Below are 15368 nucleotides of genomic sequence, written 5' to 3'. Positions count from 1 at the left end.
TGAAGTGCCAAATCGGAAGAGCTTTTGCGTTTTTGCAATTAACTCATAATATGTCCAAATTTGGTTGTCGCTTCGAATGATTCACGAATTCGTGATGGGTGTATATGAATTTATCATTCCACAGCAGGCGTTTCGCTTTTGATACAGTGCTTGAAAAAATGTGTGAAAACATTTTAAGATGATGAGCTACTGTTTCGAAATAAAAACAAAAATATACTTACAATCTAAAGAGCAAATAAGTTTTGATTCACACTTTAAATTTACCTATAGAAATATACGAAAAACCGTTAAAGCGTGATAGTTCCGCTATTTTCCAACACAATACCGTTTAAGTGGGCCAACAGAAAATTCAAATTTGGAAATTTAAGTGCGTCGGTTCGCCTTGGTGTGGGCTTGTCAATAAATTTGTGACTACGTTGCCGGAATAATTATGCGAAATAAGACATATTTGGACATTCGATCAATTTATTATTGGTTTACTGCGAGTTACTATTCGTTCTGGTTTGCTATCCCATTGCTAACGACTTGGCCACTTATCTTGGCCATTTCCCAAAAGTAATCGGCCACATCTTTCACGAACTTTGTGGATATATCCTGCAGCTTCTGGCCGGTCAATACAGCCTTATATTGCAGGTCGGTGAGGCCTGTCTCTGATTCCCTGTTTATCAGTAGAGGAGAGTCCTTGAACTGCAAATATCCCCTTAATTAGTTTAACTACTTTACGAAGACATTTGAAGATATGTTTACCTCTTCGAAAATGTTCTGCCACAGCTGATCCTTTTTGTCCAGCTCCTGCTCAGCAATGGCTTGGGCTAGGCGCGTTATATAAAGAGAGATGTCTTGGAATCGCTTGGTCTGTGGATTGAGAGCGGCCTTCACCTCGGAGAAGTAGGCGATTTGAGATCGGAACAGCGAATTCAGCAGTTGGACTGTCTCCGCCTTGGCCTGCCTTTCCAACTCCCTTTGCACTGGATCGTCGGAATTTAAGAGTTGTGGATTAGTGGGCTTGGCAGCCACTACTAGTAGCTATTAAATAAAAGGCCATTTTTAAGTTTGTTAATAGAACATGAAAGAACTTTAAGCGTTCCTAACCTGGGCTACTAAAAGTAAGGGAATATACTTCAGCATCGCGTTTTATTGATATTAATTTCAAGCCTCCGCACTCAATGAATGGTATTTTTGAACTAATTGATGGCAGCACCAGGCACGTTTTGATTAGCAGTGGGATGTTCGATTCTCTCGGGAAACTGATAAGCTTCCTAGGGCTTCTCCTGCTATGGATTTTGTTTTGCTCTTCCAGATTTCGCGGATGATAATAATTTATTCCCAACAATTTGAGGAATTCTATGTCATCTGAATTGCGTTTCAGCTAAGCTTCCTGAAACTCGTTTTTAAGCCCAGAGAATATTGTCCATATTGTCCACATTGTCCATTGATCTATCTTCATTCGCTGTCAAGGTCTGGCCAGCTGTCTGGGTGGTATGGCACTCGCATGTTTTTGTTATCAGCTGCCAACAAACATAGGTATAACCTTGACAAGGGTATGGTAATAAAAACATAGGTTTGCGTACACAAAACAAATATTTTGGGAACTTCATTGCAATATGTTCACATATATCAATATTAATTGGATTAAAATTTATCTTCTTCATTCAGAAAGTTTTTCTTATTTGTTGTGGCCAATGAAAGTTGGTTGTTTACTTACTTTGCATATGAAACTTTTTCAGATGTATACTGTGTTATATTAATGAAGTTCTAATAGTTAATTAAGTACTCAGCATCATCAGTATTCTTGGAGCTCGATTTTTGAGTATTAATCCTAATGTAGAATTCCTAATAAAGTGGATAAATAGACAAAAGTAATAGCTTACTCTAATATATCGTTTTACAAAGTCCTCGCCCTCACTTTACATTTTACCTTTTAAACTCCTTGTTTTCTTCATGTACATATCACCGGAAAGTATGCAGTAAATTTTTAGCACTTCAATGCGAGGACTGGTCAGCCCGAAATAACGCCTTGCAAAGTTAGGTCCCTCGCAAAAAAGTAGGCAATATAATTGAGCTATATGTGGACAAATCCAAAAAAGTAAAAGATTAACTCTGGCTTAAGTTTATAACGTTTGCCTACAACAAAATAAATAAATAAATAACTATGGCGTCGCATTGGCAGTTCGAAATTCAGTAAGCTTTCCGATGCATCGACTTTGTACTCAACAGAACCTTCTGAGTTCCGATGCCTTTAAAGCGATAGTAAAGGTAATGGTATTTAAACATTGCTAATTCCATATAAGCAATGCATAAAAGGTAATTTAAAAAAGTGATGTATTTGCGAAAATTAAGGTAAAATTAGAGCTATAAAAAGCTAAAAAGCTAGAGGGGGCCTAATCAATTTTGGCAAAGGAAATGCTATTATAAGCCTAATCTGTGAGATTAGATTAAGCCAATTGCTAAGTTGTTTTGGCGTGTTTTCCACCTGATGGTGGGCAGAGAAATAAATCGCACATGGTTTATTACCCGCACGTTTTTGACCACCGAAAATGGGATGATGCAGTTGGGTTGTATTAAGTAGAATTTATTTAGCCCTATTAGTTTCCTCCCGTGATAATAGCAATGATATCACTCAGAGTACGGTCTCCGATCAGTTCGTTGCAAATGGGAGTGGCCTGTTCGCTGACCCAAGTGGCAACAAAGTCGGTGTTTTCGTTGACCGTCAGGGTTACGAACTCCTCGATGATCTCGTTCAGTTTGCGGTTGAAGATTCGGTACTTGGACAGGTTCTCGATCTGCGAGTTGACATTGCCAACGGAGGGGTAGATCAGGACATCCTTCACGCGCAGCTGGGAAGTGAACACACCCAGGGAGTAGCTAATCCTGCCCTGGATGTTCAGATCCTCGAGGGCAAAGAAGGCGCCACCATTGCGCTTGATGCGATAGCCACTGCCCATGTCCACATCGTAATCGGTGGTGAAGTTGACGCTGGCAAAGTTGATGTTGAAGGTCAAGCGACTCCTGAACACGTCCACGTTCATGGTGATAATCTCGTACTCATCGAGACCCTGAAGCTCAAAGTTCTCGACTCCAAAGGTTCCACTGAATTCTCCCGAGTTGATTTCAAACGACCTCTTCGCCAGCTGCATGGGTGCCATCACGGGGAGTCCATATTTCGGGCTACCATTCTGCAGGACGCCTCTGAAAGCCTCCAGACCGTCCACAATAACGCTGGAGATAGAGCGTCCCTGAGCTGGAAATCAAGTTTGATTATTCAATTTTCTCTTAAATTTGTATTATGTTCTCATGATCTCACCTGACAAAGGTTCGGTAACTTCGGCACCTTGACAGCTGCCCAGGGCCACGATAAGAGCAATCAGGAATACAGACTTCATTTTTAGCACAGCACACTAGTTAACCCTTTTGGCAAACAATAACCACTAGTGAAAGCTCGCCAAATCCATTGCTCTTATATAGGAAAACGACTATTGAGATAATCTATCGGTACACACAACAAAAGTATCAGTGTCTAGATTAACAAATTTTTAATTTTAAGTAAACTTGTATATACAGCAAATCAACAGTGAATGCTTTCATGGTTTGTACATACAAAAACATGTGAAGAGAATGTAACTACGAATAGTGCTTTATGTATTTATGTATTTAGTTTTGGACAAATTAAAGAAATATAAGGCGCATTCCTCTGAAACTAAAAGTATTGTTTATTTACGCAAAATAATTATTAACCCTTATACAGTACAGTGCCTAAAGCTTTTCCCTTCGATATAGAAATCACATTCAGCAAAGCCATGGATCTTATTGTGTTATTTTAAATGTTGGAATCTAAATTTCCTTTCTGTGTATGTGCTGAAGTAGCTTTATTAATCGGCAAATAATTTGGCAAAGTGTTTTATGACAGATAGGACACAACTTGAGATAAGACCGCCTTTGAAATATAATGTTAGGTGATAGGTGTTGTAAATGCTAAGCCTTTTAAAACATCAGTTTAAGTGATTCCAATACGATGCAAAAAACCCATTATAAAACCCCCAGCAAAAGAAAGGGCCAGGTGACGAATTCTTGATTCATAAACGGTTGTTTAATGACCGACGATTTGTTTACCACTCGAACTCGGGGGGAATGCAGACCTCCTTCTCGCCACCCTCACCACCACCGGCACCGGCGATGACCTCGGCGATGCTGATGTCGTCCAGAACGCTGTTGACGGCGGGCAGGGCAATACTCTCGATGGTATCGGCAATCAGATCTTCGTTCTCGTTGATGGCCAGCTCCACGGCCTCGGCCAGGTACTCATTCATCTTCTCGTTGATGCTGCCATCGCCCAGGATGCCCTCGATCTCGGAGTCCACCTCACCCAGGTGGGTGCGGACCTCCAATGACTTCAGCTTCAGGTTGCCGCTGATCACACCCAGGGAGTACTTGAGGGTGCCCCAGATGACCATATCCTTGATGGCGAATTTGGCATGGCCGGCACCAATCAGGTTGATGGTGAATCCGTACTTCTTCAGCAGCACACTCAAATCGTATTGGGTGTCCACGTTGACGTCGCGGAAAGTGAACTTGTAGGTCACCTTGCTGGTGATGGCGTTGACCTTCATCTCATCGATGTCGAACTCATTCAGACCGTTGAGGCGGAAGTGGTCAATGGTTCCCTGAGCCTTCAGCGCACTGGTATCGATGTTAATTTCCTGATGGTCGATTCTAAGAGGAGCCAATGGCGGAATGCCGAGACCGGTAAAGCCACAGGGCATCTGCTCCTGAATACCCTCGATCAGATCCACAATCGTGCTGGAGATCGAGTGGGTTTCTAGTGAATCAATGGATATTTATGCGAAACATTTGGACACTGGCTCATCTGGAATACTCACCAATGGGCTGGCCCACGGAAGCCGCACTGGCGACGGCCACAAAAGCCAAAATAGCCACGAAGATTTTCATTATTGCTTTGACTGAGAGTCCTACCGACTGATCGTAGTACCTACGGTATTTATACTACTCAGTCGTCCGGTCGCACGAGTCGCTTTTTATAGACGCTATACCTTTCAGGTGGGGATGATAAGGGGGCTTCGTACTCGGGAACGATTTGATTAGCCACCGGGCGTTCAATCGATGGCCTATTGCTGTCTTATCTCGACCACCGATTCCCCGGTTGGCAAATTTTTTAATTTTAATTCTTGGTTATATATACATGCAGGTACTTATCCTGAGGAAATTATCAGATCTAAAAGACAGTTTTCACCAAAGCACAAACATTCCCCTCTTGTGGAGGAGTGTCAAGATCAAAGTCTGTTTGGGGTGTGTCTCGCATGGTTATGGCTAGGAAGTTTCGAAAAGTGTTTTTCTAAACCCTTTTTGCAAAAGAAGGTGTTAGATAGGTTGACTTGGAAACAAGATTATGGCGACTCCATTTTAATATAAACCATCGCTTTCCAAATCATTTGTTTCGCGATTACAAAGTACTCGTACACGAGAAGTTTGGTCTTACGAAAACTTTCCATTAATTGCTATTTTAAGGTCATGCAGGTGTTAGAGCCAATAAGAAGCATTTAAACAAGTTAATTATCAAATCTTAAAACGAACTTCAATATTTTCTTATGATAATAATCTTCTTCACAATTTGTTTTGGATTAAATAATGCACGCGCTTTTGCGGATCTAAAGTCTGCGAAAAGTTTGTTTATTGATTTACAATCAAACTAATTTTAAGTGCATTGAGTGATTTATGACTGATATCTCGACCGGGGTATTTAAAGGTCTTTCGAATGGATCTATTAATAAAGAAATCCAGACGATTAAGACCTGATGGCTAGTCAAATACTCTCTTAATGAATTATTGGCCCTAAAGCTTACGCCAGTCCTAGCCCAATACGTTTATCAACCAGTAGTCTACCAAATGTGTTAGTTCTCATTGTAAAATCTTAATCAAAACAGCAATAAATCACTTTTTAGTACGCCTTTAAGGCTCTGAAGAGTACAAAAAGTGCCACTAGAGCTGCGAAGACAAAAGAATTTACCCCCACTGAGTGATACGAATCGGTCATCGAGTGTAATCCGCCAACACCTGCCTGGAATGGTTGACGCAGTTTTACCCCCGGTAGCGCAGCTATTTGTGTATAATCCAGATGTCAATGATAGCCAATATATATTCTATAAGTGATATTGACATTCGATTGGCCAATTGGCCGTCGAGATTAGGCCAAAACAAGCCACTCAAGCGATACAAGTGTTCCTTTTGCTTTGTGCTCTCACAAACCACTTGCCGAATGATGTGATTCCTTCGCGCTAAATCGGAAGCCTATCGTGCATCGGGCGTTATGTTCATCGCAGCTCTGCTAATCAGAAGCAGCGATTAGCATGTGTATTTGTTAACCTGGTTAAACGACCCCCTTCCCCTCATCTTGCCCTTCAAATCCCAAAGCTTTGCTATAAAAGCCACTGACCGGCTGGAACAATCGAACAGGTGGCTATACAATGAAAGCTATCGTTTGTGTTTTTGTGGCCCTTTTGGCCTGCGTAGCAGCCTACGATGTGGAGCTGCTCACCGAGGAGCAATGGGACCAGCTGGTGGAGCGTAATCGTAAGTGTCCTAAGCCATCAACAGACCAGATAGAGGGCTAATTAACGTGTAAATCCCCGCAAACAGCTGCAAAGCCCGATACTCAGGGCCTGATCTTGAACGGATCGGTCAAGAAGGCCATCAACGGATTGCTGAACCAAATGCCTTGTGGTTGGCCCCAATACGGAATCCCCCCACTGGACCCCTATACCAATGCTGATCTCCGCATCCATTTGGCCGAGTCGGTCGTCGAGTGAGTTATAATTAATTGGGATGATCAAATCAGAGGATCTAATAGTTATCCCCAGTACCCTGCTGCAGTTCCTGCGTTTCCGCTTCGATGGCCTGGAAGGCATGGAGATCAAGAAGATGAAAGTCAGCTACACCTTCAGCAAGAAGGTCAAGTTCCACTTCAACTTCCCAGAGCTGAAGGCCAGCGCCCACTACTTGGACACCAACACCTTCGTGGATCTGCTGAAGGAACTGGGATTGTCTGTGCGCTACGAGAGCTCGGGACCCTTGTCCTTCAGCCTGCAGAATCTGTCGATTCAGGGCGAGTTCAAGTACAAGATGCCCTTCATCTTTGGCTCCATCAAGATCTACAAGTTCAGCTGCGCCGTTGGCTTGGGCGGTGTATCCTCGAACATTGGCGGTGTTATGGGAAACGGAAGGATCAATGAGTTCATCAACGACATGCTCGACAAGGAGATTCCGGCCTTCATCAATGGCAACCAGGACCAGATCAGCAACAAGATCGAGGAGATCTTTGTGCCGCTGGTCAACGGCTATCTCACGGGTCACAAGATCTGGTATCTGTTCAGCCTGCTGTCCGCCACCACTGGCACTTGCAATCCCACTCCCGCTCCCTGGTTGGCCGTGGAGTCCAGGAAGCTAGACTAAGGCAGCACCCACCAATAAAAAGCAATTCAAGCGAGTCCACGATCTACGTTTTAATTAGTCCCCATTCCGGCTGCTATCTCCGCTCAGTATCACCTTCTACGCGTTATCGTCTGCAGGGGATTTTGGTATATAAGACTCTGTCCGTGGGTTGGCCAATTCAGTAGCAAGTTTAGTTGCTAAAAGCCACAATCAAGCATGCGTTTCCTGGTAGTCTTGGCCTGCCTGGTGGCCGTTTGTGCCGCCGGCACTTTGCCCAACGAGGTGGAGCAGCGTCTGTTGGAGCTGGCGGATCAGAACGGCGACATCGATCTGTTTGCGGAGCCCCAAGAGGGAGTTGAAGGTGAGACTCGGTCAAAGACTTCCATGAAATGTGCTCTCTTCTAAAAGCATGTATATGCTTTTTGAAGCATTGTCGGTTTTCCATATTCCCAACTCAAAATCGCAACATATTTTCTAGTTGCCCCCCAGTTCATTGTGTCCTGGCAGGCGCGTCGCTTCATCCGCAAGCTCCAGAAGCAGATGGAGTGCGGATGGCCACAGTATGGCATTCCAGTGCTGGCCCCTCTTCGTGTCAACGAGCTCGACCTGGACTTCAAGAAGGGCATTTTCGAGACCTTGAACCATGTGTTCCGCCTCAAGATCGCCGGACTAGATGACTTCAAGATCCAGAAGTTCAAGCTGAACGTGATCACCAGCAAGGTTACCTTCGATTTTCTGTTCAAGAACATCGATACCACCGCCCAGAAGTACAACACTGATACGCTGATCGATGCCCTGCGCCAGCTGGGTCTGTCCGTGGAGTACGAGGGATCCGGAGAGCTGTTGTTCGATTTGGTTAACCTGCGCATTGCTGGCACGCTGAAGTACAAGCTTCCCATGCTGTGGGGCTCCGCCAAGATCACCTCTCTGAAGACCACCATCTCGCTGGAGTCCGTGACTTCGGACATCACTGGATTCATGGGCAATGGCAAGATCAACCGCGCCATCAACAGCCAGCTGGAGAACATCGTGGTAAAGGCCATTAATGGCAACCAGGACACTATTTCCGAGACCATTGAGAACGCCATCGTGCCGCGAGTAAACAAAATGCTGAAGGGCAAGGACTTCTGGACCATCGTGGACCTGATCCTGTCCAGCAGCGATGGTGAGAGCGAGGACGATCCGATTGTCGTTGATTGCGATCCCTCTGCCGATCCCTGGGCCTAAGTAATGTGCCAGACGTAAATAAATAACTTGTCGATATTTTCAATTATTGGTCTACTTTTGGGGCTTTCATTTTTTACTCGTACCTCATTGGACTTTCATTTCCTGCTCTGATTTCCAGAACCAATCTGAAATTATATGCTCTCAATCCACAAAATGTTGTTTGTCTACACACCTTGAATATCTATTGTAAGTAGGGGTGTGTGTTAAGACAGAATAACTTATGTTTATTATACAATTTTTTACATTTTGGAATTTAAATGAATATGGGAACACCACGATTACCTCTTTTGCACCTGCCTAATCCAATCTTATCGATTTTTGCTACTTAAGTGGCTAATCGTTATTTGCTGATTGGGTGGGCAAAAACGACTTGTACTGTTTAATCACTAACAGTTCCTGTTTGCCATTCGCGATGAGAACTTCTTTTGTAATTTTTGTCGCCCTTCTCTGCTGCTCCTTGGGCTCCGCCAAGCTCTTCGATGATGAGCTGCGCGAACTGACGGAGTTCCTGCGTTTGCAGATGCGATGTGGCTATCCAGCCAGAGGGGTTCCCATTTTGGCCCCGGCTCAGATGGCCTACAAGGAAATCGCTATCAGAACTGAGAACTTTGGGTGATTATAATAAGATATCACTTTCGGAGGTATTCCTCATATAACCAAATTATACTGCAGTTGCAATGGAAACTTTACTGATCTGATTATCGAGGGATTGGACAGCTACGAGTTCTCCAAGCTGGAATGGAGCAACATTTTGCATACAATTAAGTTTGACATGAATTTCCCCAAGATTTCGCTGAAGAGCACAAACTATAAACTAAATCTCCTGGCTCGTCTTTTTGGCTCCGATTTTGCCCTGTGGGGTGACGGTGCCCTTAGTCTGGAGTTGATCAACTTCCGGGCCTACGGCAGCTTCGTTATTCGCCCAAAGTCGACCACCAGTGGAGTTTACGTTAAGAGCTGGAAGGTGAACTGGGAATTGGAGGAGGCAAAGTCCCAGACCACGGGCTTCATGAACAGTCGTCTGTATACGAAGTTCATCAACGATCTGATCAGGGAGTATCTCGATATCATGATCAATGACAACCCCACGGAAGTTTCCCAGTTTATGGAGGAGCTCATTGTGCCGCCCATGAATTTGGTGCTGGATAATCTGGCCTGGTATGAGATTACCGCTATCATTTTGGGCCTGGCCGAGGGCATTTTGCCGGTGGAACCAATTTGCTGAAGTGCTGCCAGGTGTTTTATGTGTGAAGTGTAAATAAATTGGCTAAATGTTCTATTGATAACCAATTAAATGTAACTACGTGTATCTGCATTTGTTTGATTGTTTTTGGAAATATTATACATTTATAGTTATAAGAACTTCAAGTCAGTATAATAAAGGCTTTTGAGCATTCTTGCTAACATTAAATTCTAGATGACCAAATATCTATTTTAAAACGCATTCCTTAATTATAACTAGAGCATTAATAAATTATTTTTTTTTATTCTCTTTGCAGGTAAGCTCGATTAGATTTCCCGTGAGTATATAAAATATTCCCGGCTTTAATCATCAATTACTATTTTTGGGGACCTCCATTAAGTGTTCTAATCACTTTCAACCATAAATTATTGTTGATCTTTGTGCGCCGAGAATCCCCGCAATCGAAAGCAAAGTCCCTAATCGGATTGGGAAATGAGGAAACCGCTGCCGAGCAGCACCAGCAGGACATCTCAATCGCCGGGCTCAAAGCGAAGCACGAGTCCTGTCGCAGCAGGACTTCAACGGGTGGTCCTTTGATTTTCGGTCCAACACTTTCTAGCCTCAGATTTGCGAGTGGCGTTGCCAGCAGCTGCTTGATTTTTTTTGTGTCACTGTCTCTTTTTATAGACTTTTTCCGATTTCGTTGAGATTATTTTTTAGATTTCGGTCTAATGTCATCATTTGTTGTTAATTAGTTCAGAGTACGTTAGAGTATTGTAGAGTTACTGTTTGATTTTTGGTCCCACTCCAAACTCTCTGCTCAAACTCCAGGGCATTCTTTCACCGCAATGGAATTCGTTTTGGCTCATTTCATTTGCAATTTACGAGCCATCTTTCTCTTTTCTATGTGTTTTCCAGAACACACCTTGCGTCTCCTCAAGAGATTGTCATAATGCAAAACTAAACAAAAAGTCGTTTGGGTTTTGTCGTGAGTACGTGCTCAGTGCGCGGTGCCCATCTGTGGGATGTCCTGCTGGTTTTGGCATTGTCTGCAAGGAAGTTTTACGACCTACCAGACAGTCTGTTGCATTGAGCATTGTCCTTGCCGACTGGCAGACTTTTTGGCCACATTCCCAGCCCATAGAAACCAAAAACTAGCGAATTCTACCCAACCCCATCCATTTGTTGACATTTACGAGGCAATTTTCCAAAAGCCATTAAATTCTTAAGCTGTATATGCCAGTGCTCTGGGCATCGCTTGGCCTAGTTTGATTAGCCTCGATTCGTGTATGACCACATAAAAACTACTGAACTCATCTCATTTTCAATGAGACACTCAAGTGTTGGTTTTTGCATATACCAGAGGCACCCTGGGTGGCTGCCTAAGGATCTCAGCTGGAGGTAGGAAAATGTTCCACAGGGATCTCAAGGTCTTTAGTGGTAGTAGAACTCCACAATGGAAAGAACTCTTGGGGTGTTCCCTTAAAGATTTGAAGTTTTCTGAGCGCAAAGTAGTTAAAATAATTTAAAATAATATAATTGCGACTAACAAGTCGCTTTAAATCTATGGATTCACAGTCCTTGCTAGCTTCGAAGTCAACATAACATATCTGTATAACAAACTTGAAACTTTTTAATTGGTTTGTTCTTCTTTAATTCAATTTTGTAGGTTGCTTTTAAGTGTGTAAGATAATTAGCTGGAATTCCGTCCATAGTTCCATTTTACCATTTAAAGCAGCCCCCGAAGCGAGTTTTAACCACTTAACTGACTCGCAAAATCCCCTCTTTGAAGTTGCCCCACACCTTAGACCAACTTTAATTGCCAGCGCTTGTTTTTGGGCCCTGAAAGCGCTTTCAGGCCTCACCTGCTTCCACCAGTCCTGCCACAAGGATAATTGAAAGAGCGAGTGCAAAGCTTTGCTTTTCATTTTCCACACTGGCAAAAGACGTAAATATTTGCATGCGGAGCAACCCTTTTTGCGCCGAAGAAGGATTGAGTGCCAGAAATTGGGGTTAACTAAAAATTTATGATGCACTGAATTGTTGAACACTCGAATTAGGCTTCATTAGAGATAGGGGGGAAATAAATCATAGAGTGCCAAACCAGAGAACGAGATAAGATACAAAATGGGTTACGACAAAGGTCGAGCCTCCCCGTATACGGAATATCCTTTTGTTTACTTAAAGAAGCTGACGTCGTTGTTTTCCCTCTTGTTGCGCATTAAATGGGTTTTAATTTGAAACGTAGTAAGATCGCGACTCCTGCGTCCTGTGCCCCTTTCGCGGCAATTGTCCTGGCCAAGTCAACGGTGAAAACGAGATGAGAAAATTCAAAATATCCAGCGCCAGGATTCGCTGTAATTGAGCAGCGCAATTTCCTGAAAATCGCACGCGAAGAAAAGGTGCGCTGTCCTGTAAATGAACAGCCGCCACCGTAAAAAAGTATAATATATATAGCGAAGGAGCAAAAAGGATGCGGCAAACGGTTGCAAGGATGCGGCTCAGTTTTGTACGCTTTACTTTTATTTTTTCAATTAAGGTTGACATGCCCCTGCTCTCATCTCGAATTTGGAATTTGTTTCATGGGCCAAGTCAAGCTGAAAATTGCGCATTTGCTGCGAGCTGCAGATGGGTTTCCATGGAAGTTCGTCCTCGAGGCCCATCCAAAGTTTTGCCTAACAGGATTACATCCTCTACTTGCAGTCTGTTCCTTGGTAACTCGGTTGCTTCGTCTGCAACTTGGGCTTATCTCCTCATTTAAGTCCCACCTCTCTCGTTCTCCTCTCTCGTGGCGAGAGATAGGAATCAATCAATTTGTTGCTCTGCTGGTTGCTTTAATTGAGAAAATCCCCGAAGGTGGGATTGAAGGGGACTCAATCAGTTAATGTTCCTCCAGGAGTTGAAGCTGCCGAGTCCACACAGTGTACATTTGTTTTGATGAACTACAAAAATACTATCCTTAACATAAACTTACAAATAAAGTTGATAAATCGGAGACTCTGATGGATTTCATTTTTCCTAATGCAAATTAAGGACACTACTCAGGAAAAGTATTTTATAACAACACCAGCTACAAGCTTAGACATACTATATATGCTATCTGCTATATGCTATATGTCAAAGTCAAATTTACTTTTCCATTCTCGTGATCGTTATTTATAAGGAAATATAAATACTGCTAATCAATATACCCAATCGCTTTCAAATCTGCGGGTACCGCTAATGAGCTAGCCCACATGTGCGTTAGCTTTACCCGCTCGCACTCCGAGTGTCCTGAGTCCAACCATCAATCAATCAATCAGCGATTTCAATTACATTCCTTAATCCTTGCCTGGCATGCACAAGGAGGCACTCGCAAACACTGAATATGACTTATTAGCATTTTGACAGCTGTCAAACCAAGAAATGCAGACACTTGCAGTTGGTCGAGATTGTGGTTCCTTTTCCGAGATACCGTTTGCTAGTCCAAATCAGATTCGGAGCAAGCTGCTCCATTAACATGACAAAGAAGGAGGTGTCCTGCCGCTTTCCTTTCGAGTTCTACCACCATCTGAAGTTCCGAGCAATGGACAGCTGTTGCAGGGCATATCCGTATCTTTGATGTGACATTTTTGTCAAATGTTTACACCTTTAACCCCTTGGCGCCATTGTCTTTGGGTTGTAGGGTTAAGACCCTCGAATTCGAAAATGCTACAAAATACAATCTGTGCTCGAATTGTTTGCAATGCTTTGTTAATTTTATGTTTCATTAAGAGCATTTGTTACGATTTTATGGGTTCCGAAAAGCATCATTTGTGTATGTAGATCAACATGAGAAAAAGGCAACTTGTGAATATAATCATTTGAAATCTTTGTATGCTGAAATTTTCTATAAAATCCCAAACATCCAGATTCTTCGAATGCTCTTTTTTGGATACTTTTTAACATGCATTGAATCATTTGAAACCCAATGTTTTGGGTATTTAATACTACTAACTCATGGTTCCCAAGCGAGTTTTCTGTGACATTTTGCCAAACTTCTCTCAACTCATTTGCAATACCACGCCACCATGACGAAATAAAGTTATCCTCGCATGTCAGCAGCTATGGCAACATTCTCAAACCCAGAAGAAGTCATTCATCAAAATTATGTCAAATCATTCTAGCGGCTGCATAAAAAATTCCCAAAAATCCTCCATGTGGATAAACAAAAAAATGTGAAAAAAAATGGTAAAGCGGCAAATGCTAATGAAAATCAATGCAAAACTGCACAAATTCTCGTGCAACCGCCAAGACATCAGTCTCATCATCCACGGTGCATGCGCAGCTGCCTCAGGATACCACACACACATGAAGCTGTCATGTTTCTGGGCAGGCCACAACGCAGTCCTCCTCGTCCTGATCGTCCTGATCCTCCTCAGCCGACAGACAACAATTACAATTTCCCTCCGCCCAAGTGCAACGTCATTTCTTGTCCTTTAGGACTCATCATATTTTCCTTGCGGCTGCCTTCAGCTGATTTGCATTTTTAATCTCATAAGGATGTGCTGCCAGGCATTGTCCTTCGAATTTTGATGTATTTTTTTTTTCCACCGTGCGGTTACTCAAGCTGCAAGCCAAGATGGAAAAAAATCTCCGTCAGCCGAAAAGGAAGAAAAAATCTGCCCCCTCTGGTAGGAGTAGGGGTAGGGGTAGGGGTAGGGGTCTTCTTCCCTGATCTACATATGTTTAATCCTGGATTTCTGACACGACAGACGACGAATAGCTGTCCGTCCTGCCCGAATTGTGTGAGAGTGTCTGTAATCCTGGCTGTCCTGGGACGCCTCATCCCGTCGCGTTACGCTTGAATAATTAGACGTAATTAAAGTTCCTTTCATAGGAATCACTACACGATTCCCAGTTTAGCTTTCGTGTTGTCGGGATTAGGAGTCAAGCCGATTCCTCCTGGCTCACATCTAATGTCTGCCGACAGATCCTGCGGATGATGAGGAAGTACACGGCCGCGGAATCACATCTGCACATCGAGGTGTGAAAGGAAGGAAGTTTGAGCATCAAATTAAATTATACTTTTACAATTCACTTTTTTGTATTTACCATTTTTATATTTTTCTTTACGATTTATTGGATGTATAGGCTTATAAAATTATCTTTTTGTACTTTACTTGAAGTCTTAGACTAATATAAAGTTTCTTAGCATTTTTGGTTTTTTAAGTTCTTATGTCTATACTTTATTTCTCATTTTGGCAAATAAAATTGTATTGTTCTCCCTAATGGCCCTTAAATCTTTTGATCACTGATAACTTTTCCTTTGTGGCTGTGGTTTATTACCCATTCCAACATCGGATTTCAGCAGTTTAACTTTGCATTGTGTCACTGAAGTTTCCATTTCGAGCGGATAGTTCTTAAAGGTTTTTGTATTCCTTGCGGTTCTATCTGATTCGATTACGGTCCACTCAAGACAACGGTAATCGATCTGTTTTATCTGCGCAAGGGGATGAGCACGATCCAAAGAATGGAAATAAATCATAGGAATCTT

The 15368-nt window shown here is 42.9% G+C and overlaps 7 protein-coding genes across 7 annotated transcripts in view; 4 read left to right on the top strand and 3 right to left on the bottom strand.

Annotated features, from left to right (window-relative positions):
- Nucleotides 1–15368, top strand: part of LOC6527569 (centaurin-gamma-1A) — a 54071-nt gene that overhangs the window by 4759 nt on the left and 33944 nt on the right. The gene's annotated exons all lie outside the window — the stretch shown is intronic.
- On the bottom strand, nt 446–1216 carry LOC6527562. The gene is made up of 3 exons (XM_002088616.3): nt 1093–1216; nt 748–1026; nt 446–687 (listed from the first exon to the last, which is right to left on the bottom strand). Exons 1-3 carry the CDS (start codon nt 1126–1128, stop codon nt 490–492), a joined length of 513 nt encoding a protein of 170 aa, XP_002088652.1. The 5' UTR covers nt 1129–1216; the 3' UTR covers nt 446–489.
- On the bottom strand, nt 2557–3450 carry LOC6527563. The gene is made up of 2 exons (XM_002088617.4): nt 3305–3450; nt 2557–3241 (listed from the first exon to the last, which is right to left on the bottom strand). Exons 1-2 carry the CDS (start codon nt 3381–3383, stop codon nt 2586–2588), a joined length of 735 nt encoding a protein of 244 aa, XP_002088653.1. The 5' UTR covers nt 3384–3450; the 3' UTR covers nt 2557–2585.
- On the bottom strand, nt 4066–5033 carry LOC6527564. The gene is made up of 2 exons (XM_002088618.3): nt 4878–5033; nt 4066–4816 (listed from the first exon to the last, which is right to left on the bottom strand). The coding sequence occupies exons 1-2, from the start codon at nt 4945–4947 to the stop codon at nt 4107–4109; spliced, it is 780 nt and encodes a 259-aa protein (XP_002088654.1). The 5' UTR covers nt 4948–5033; the 3' UTR covers nt 4066–4106.
- On the top strand, nt 6457–7499 carry LOC6527565. Its single transcript, XM_002088619.4, has 3 exons — nt 6457–6585; nt 6652–6817; nt 6873–7499. The coding sequence occupies exons 1-3, from the start codon at nt 6480–6482 to the stop codon at nt 7462–7464; spliced, it is 864 nt and encodes a 287-aa protein (XP_002088655.1). The 5' UTR covers nt 6457–6479; the 3' UTR covers nt 7465–7499.
- LOC6527566 lies at nt 7625–8713 on the top strand. Its single transcript, XM_002088620.4, has 2 exons — nt 7625–7804; nt 7922–8713. The coding sequence occupies exons 1-2, from the start codon at nt 7660–7662 to the stop codon at nt 8668–8670; spliced, it is 894 nt and encodes a 297-aa protein (XP_002088656.1). The 5' UTR covers nt 7625–7659; the 3' UTR covers nt 8671–8713.
- On the top strand, nt 9058–10081 carry LOC6527567. Its single transcript, XM_002088621.4, has 2 exons — nt 9058–9282; nt 9343–10081. Exons 1-2 carry the CDS (start codon nt 9083–9085, stop codon nt 9893–9895), a joined length of 753 nt encoding a protein of 250 aa, XP_002088657.1. The 5' UTR covers nt 9058–9082; the 3' UTR covers nt 9896–10081.

This window comes from Drosophila yakuba, chromosome 2L (assembly GCF_016746365.2).
Source record: "Drosophila yakuba strain Tai18E2 chromosome 2L, Prin_Dyak_Tai18E2_2.1, whole genome shotgun sequence".
Classification (NCBI taxonomy): domain Eukaryota; kingdom Metazoa; phylum Arthropoda; class Insecta; order Diptera; family Drosophilidae; genus Drosophila; species Drosophila yakuba.
The sequence above is the reverse complement of the archived record's forward strand: the minus strand, read 5'-3'. Positions and strand labels throughout refer to the sequence as shown.

Bases quoted from the DNA above. Each gene is read 5' to 3' on its own strand.
- LOC6527564 (XM_002088618.3), bottom strand. From the start codon at position 4,947: ATGAAAATCTTCGTGGCTATTTTGGCTTTTGTGGCCGTCGCCAGTGCG. The intron at 4,817-4,877 runs GTGAGTATTCCA...TTGATTCACTAG, and splicing joins TTCCGTGGGCCAGCCCATTG to AAACCCACTCGATCTCCAGC.
- LOC6527566 (XM_002088620.4), top strand. From the start codon at position 7,660: ATGCGTTTCCTGGTAGTCTTGGCCTGCCTGGTGGCCGTTTGTGCCGCC. The intron at 7,805-7,921 runs GTGAGACTCGGT...CATATTTTCTAG, and splicing joins GCCCCAAGAGGGAGTTGAAG to TTGCCCCCCAGTTCATTGTG.
- LOC6527563 (XM_002088617.4), bottom strand. From the start codon at position 3,383: ATGAAGTCTGTATTCCTGATTGCTCTTATCGTGGCCCTGGGCAGCTGT. The intron at 3,242-3,304 runs GTGAGATCATGA...CTTGATTTCCAG, and splicing joins AGTTACCGAACCTTTGTCAG to CTCAGGGACGCTCTATCTCC.
- LOC6527562 (XM_002088616.3), bottom strand. From the start codon at position 1,128: ATGCTGAAGTATATTCCCTTACTTTTAGTAGCCCAG. The intron at 1,027-1,092 runs GTTAGGAACGCT...TTTATTTAATAG, and splicing joins CCTTACTTTTAGTAGCCCAG to CTACTAGTAGTGGCTGCCAA. The intron at 688-747 runs GTAAACATATCT...GGATATTTGCAG, and splicing joins GGCAGAACATTTTCGAAGAG to TTCAAGGACTCTCCTCTACT.
- LOC6527565 (XM_002088619.4), top strand. From the start codon at position 6,480: ATGAAAGCTATCGTTTGTGTTTTTGTGGCCCTTTTGGCCTGCGTAGCA. The intron at 6,586-6,651 runs GTAAGTGTCCTA...CCCCGCAAACAG, and splicing joins CCAGCTGGTGGAGCGTAATC to CTGCAAAGCCCGATACTCAG. The intron at 6,818-6,872 runs GTGAGTTATAAT...AGTTATCCCCAG, and splicing joins TTGGCCGAGTCGGTCGTCGA to TACCCTGCTGCAGTTCCTGC.
- LOC6527567 (XM_002088621.4), top strand. From the start codon at position 9,083: ATGAGAACTTCTTTTGTAATTTTTGTCGCCCTTCTCTGCTGCTCCTTG. The intron at 9,283-9,342 runs GTGATTATAATA...ATTATACTGCAG, and splicing joins ATCAGAACTGAGAACTTTGG to TTGCAATGGAAACTTTACTG.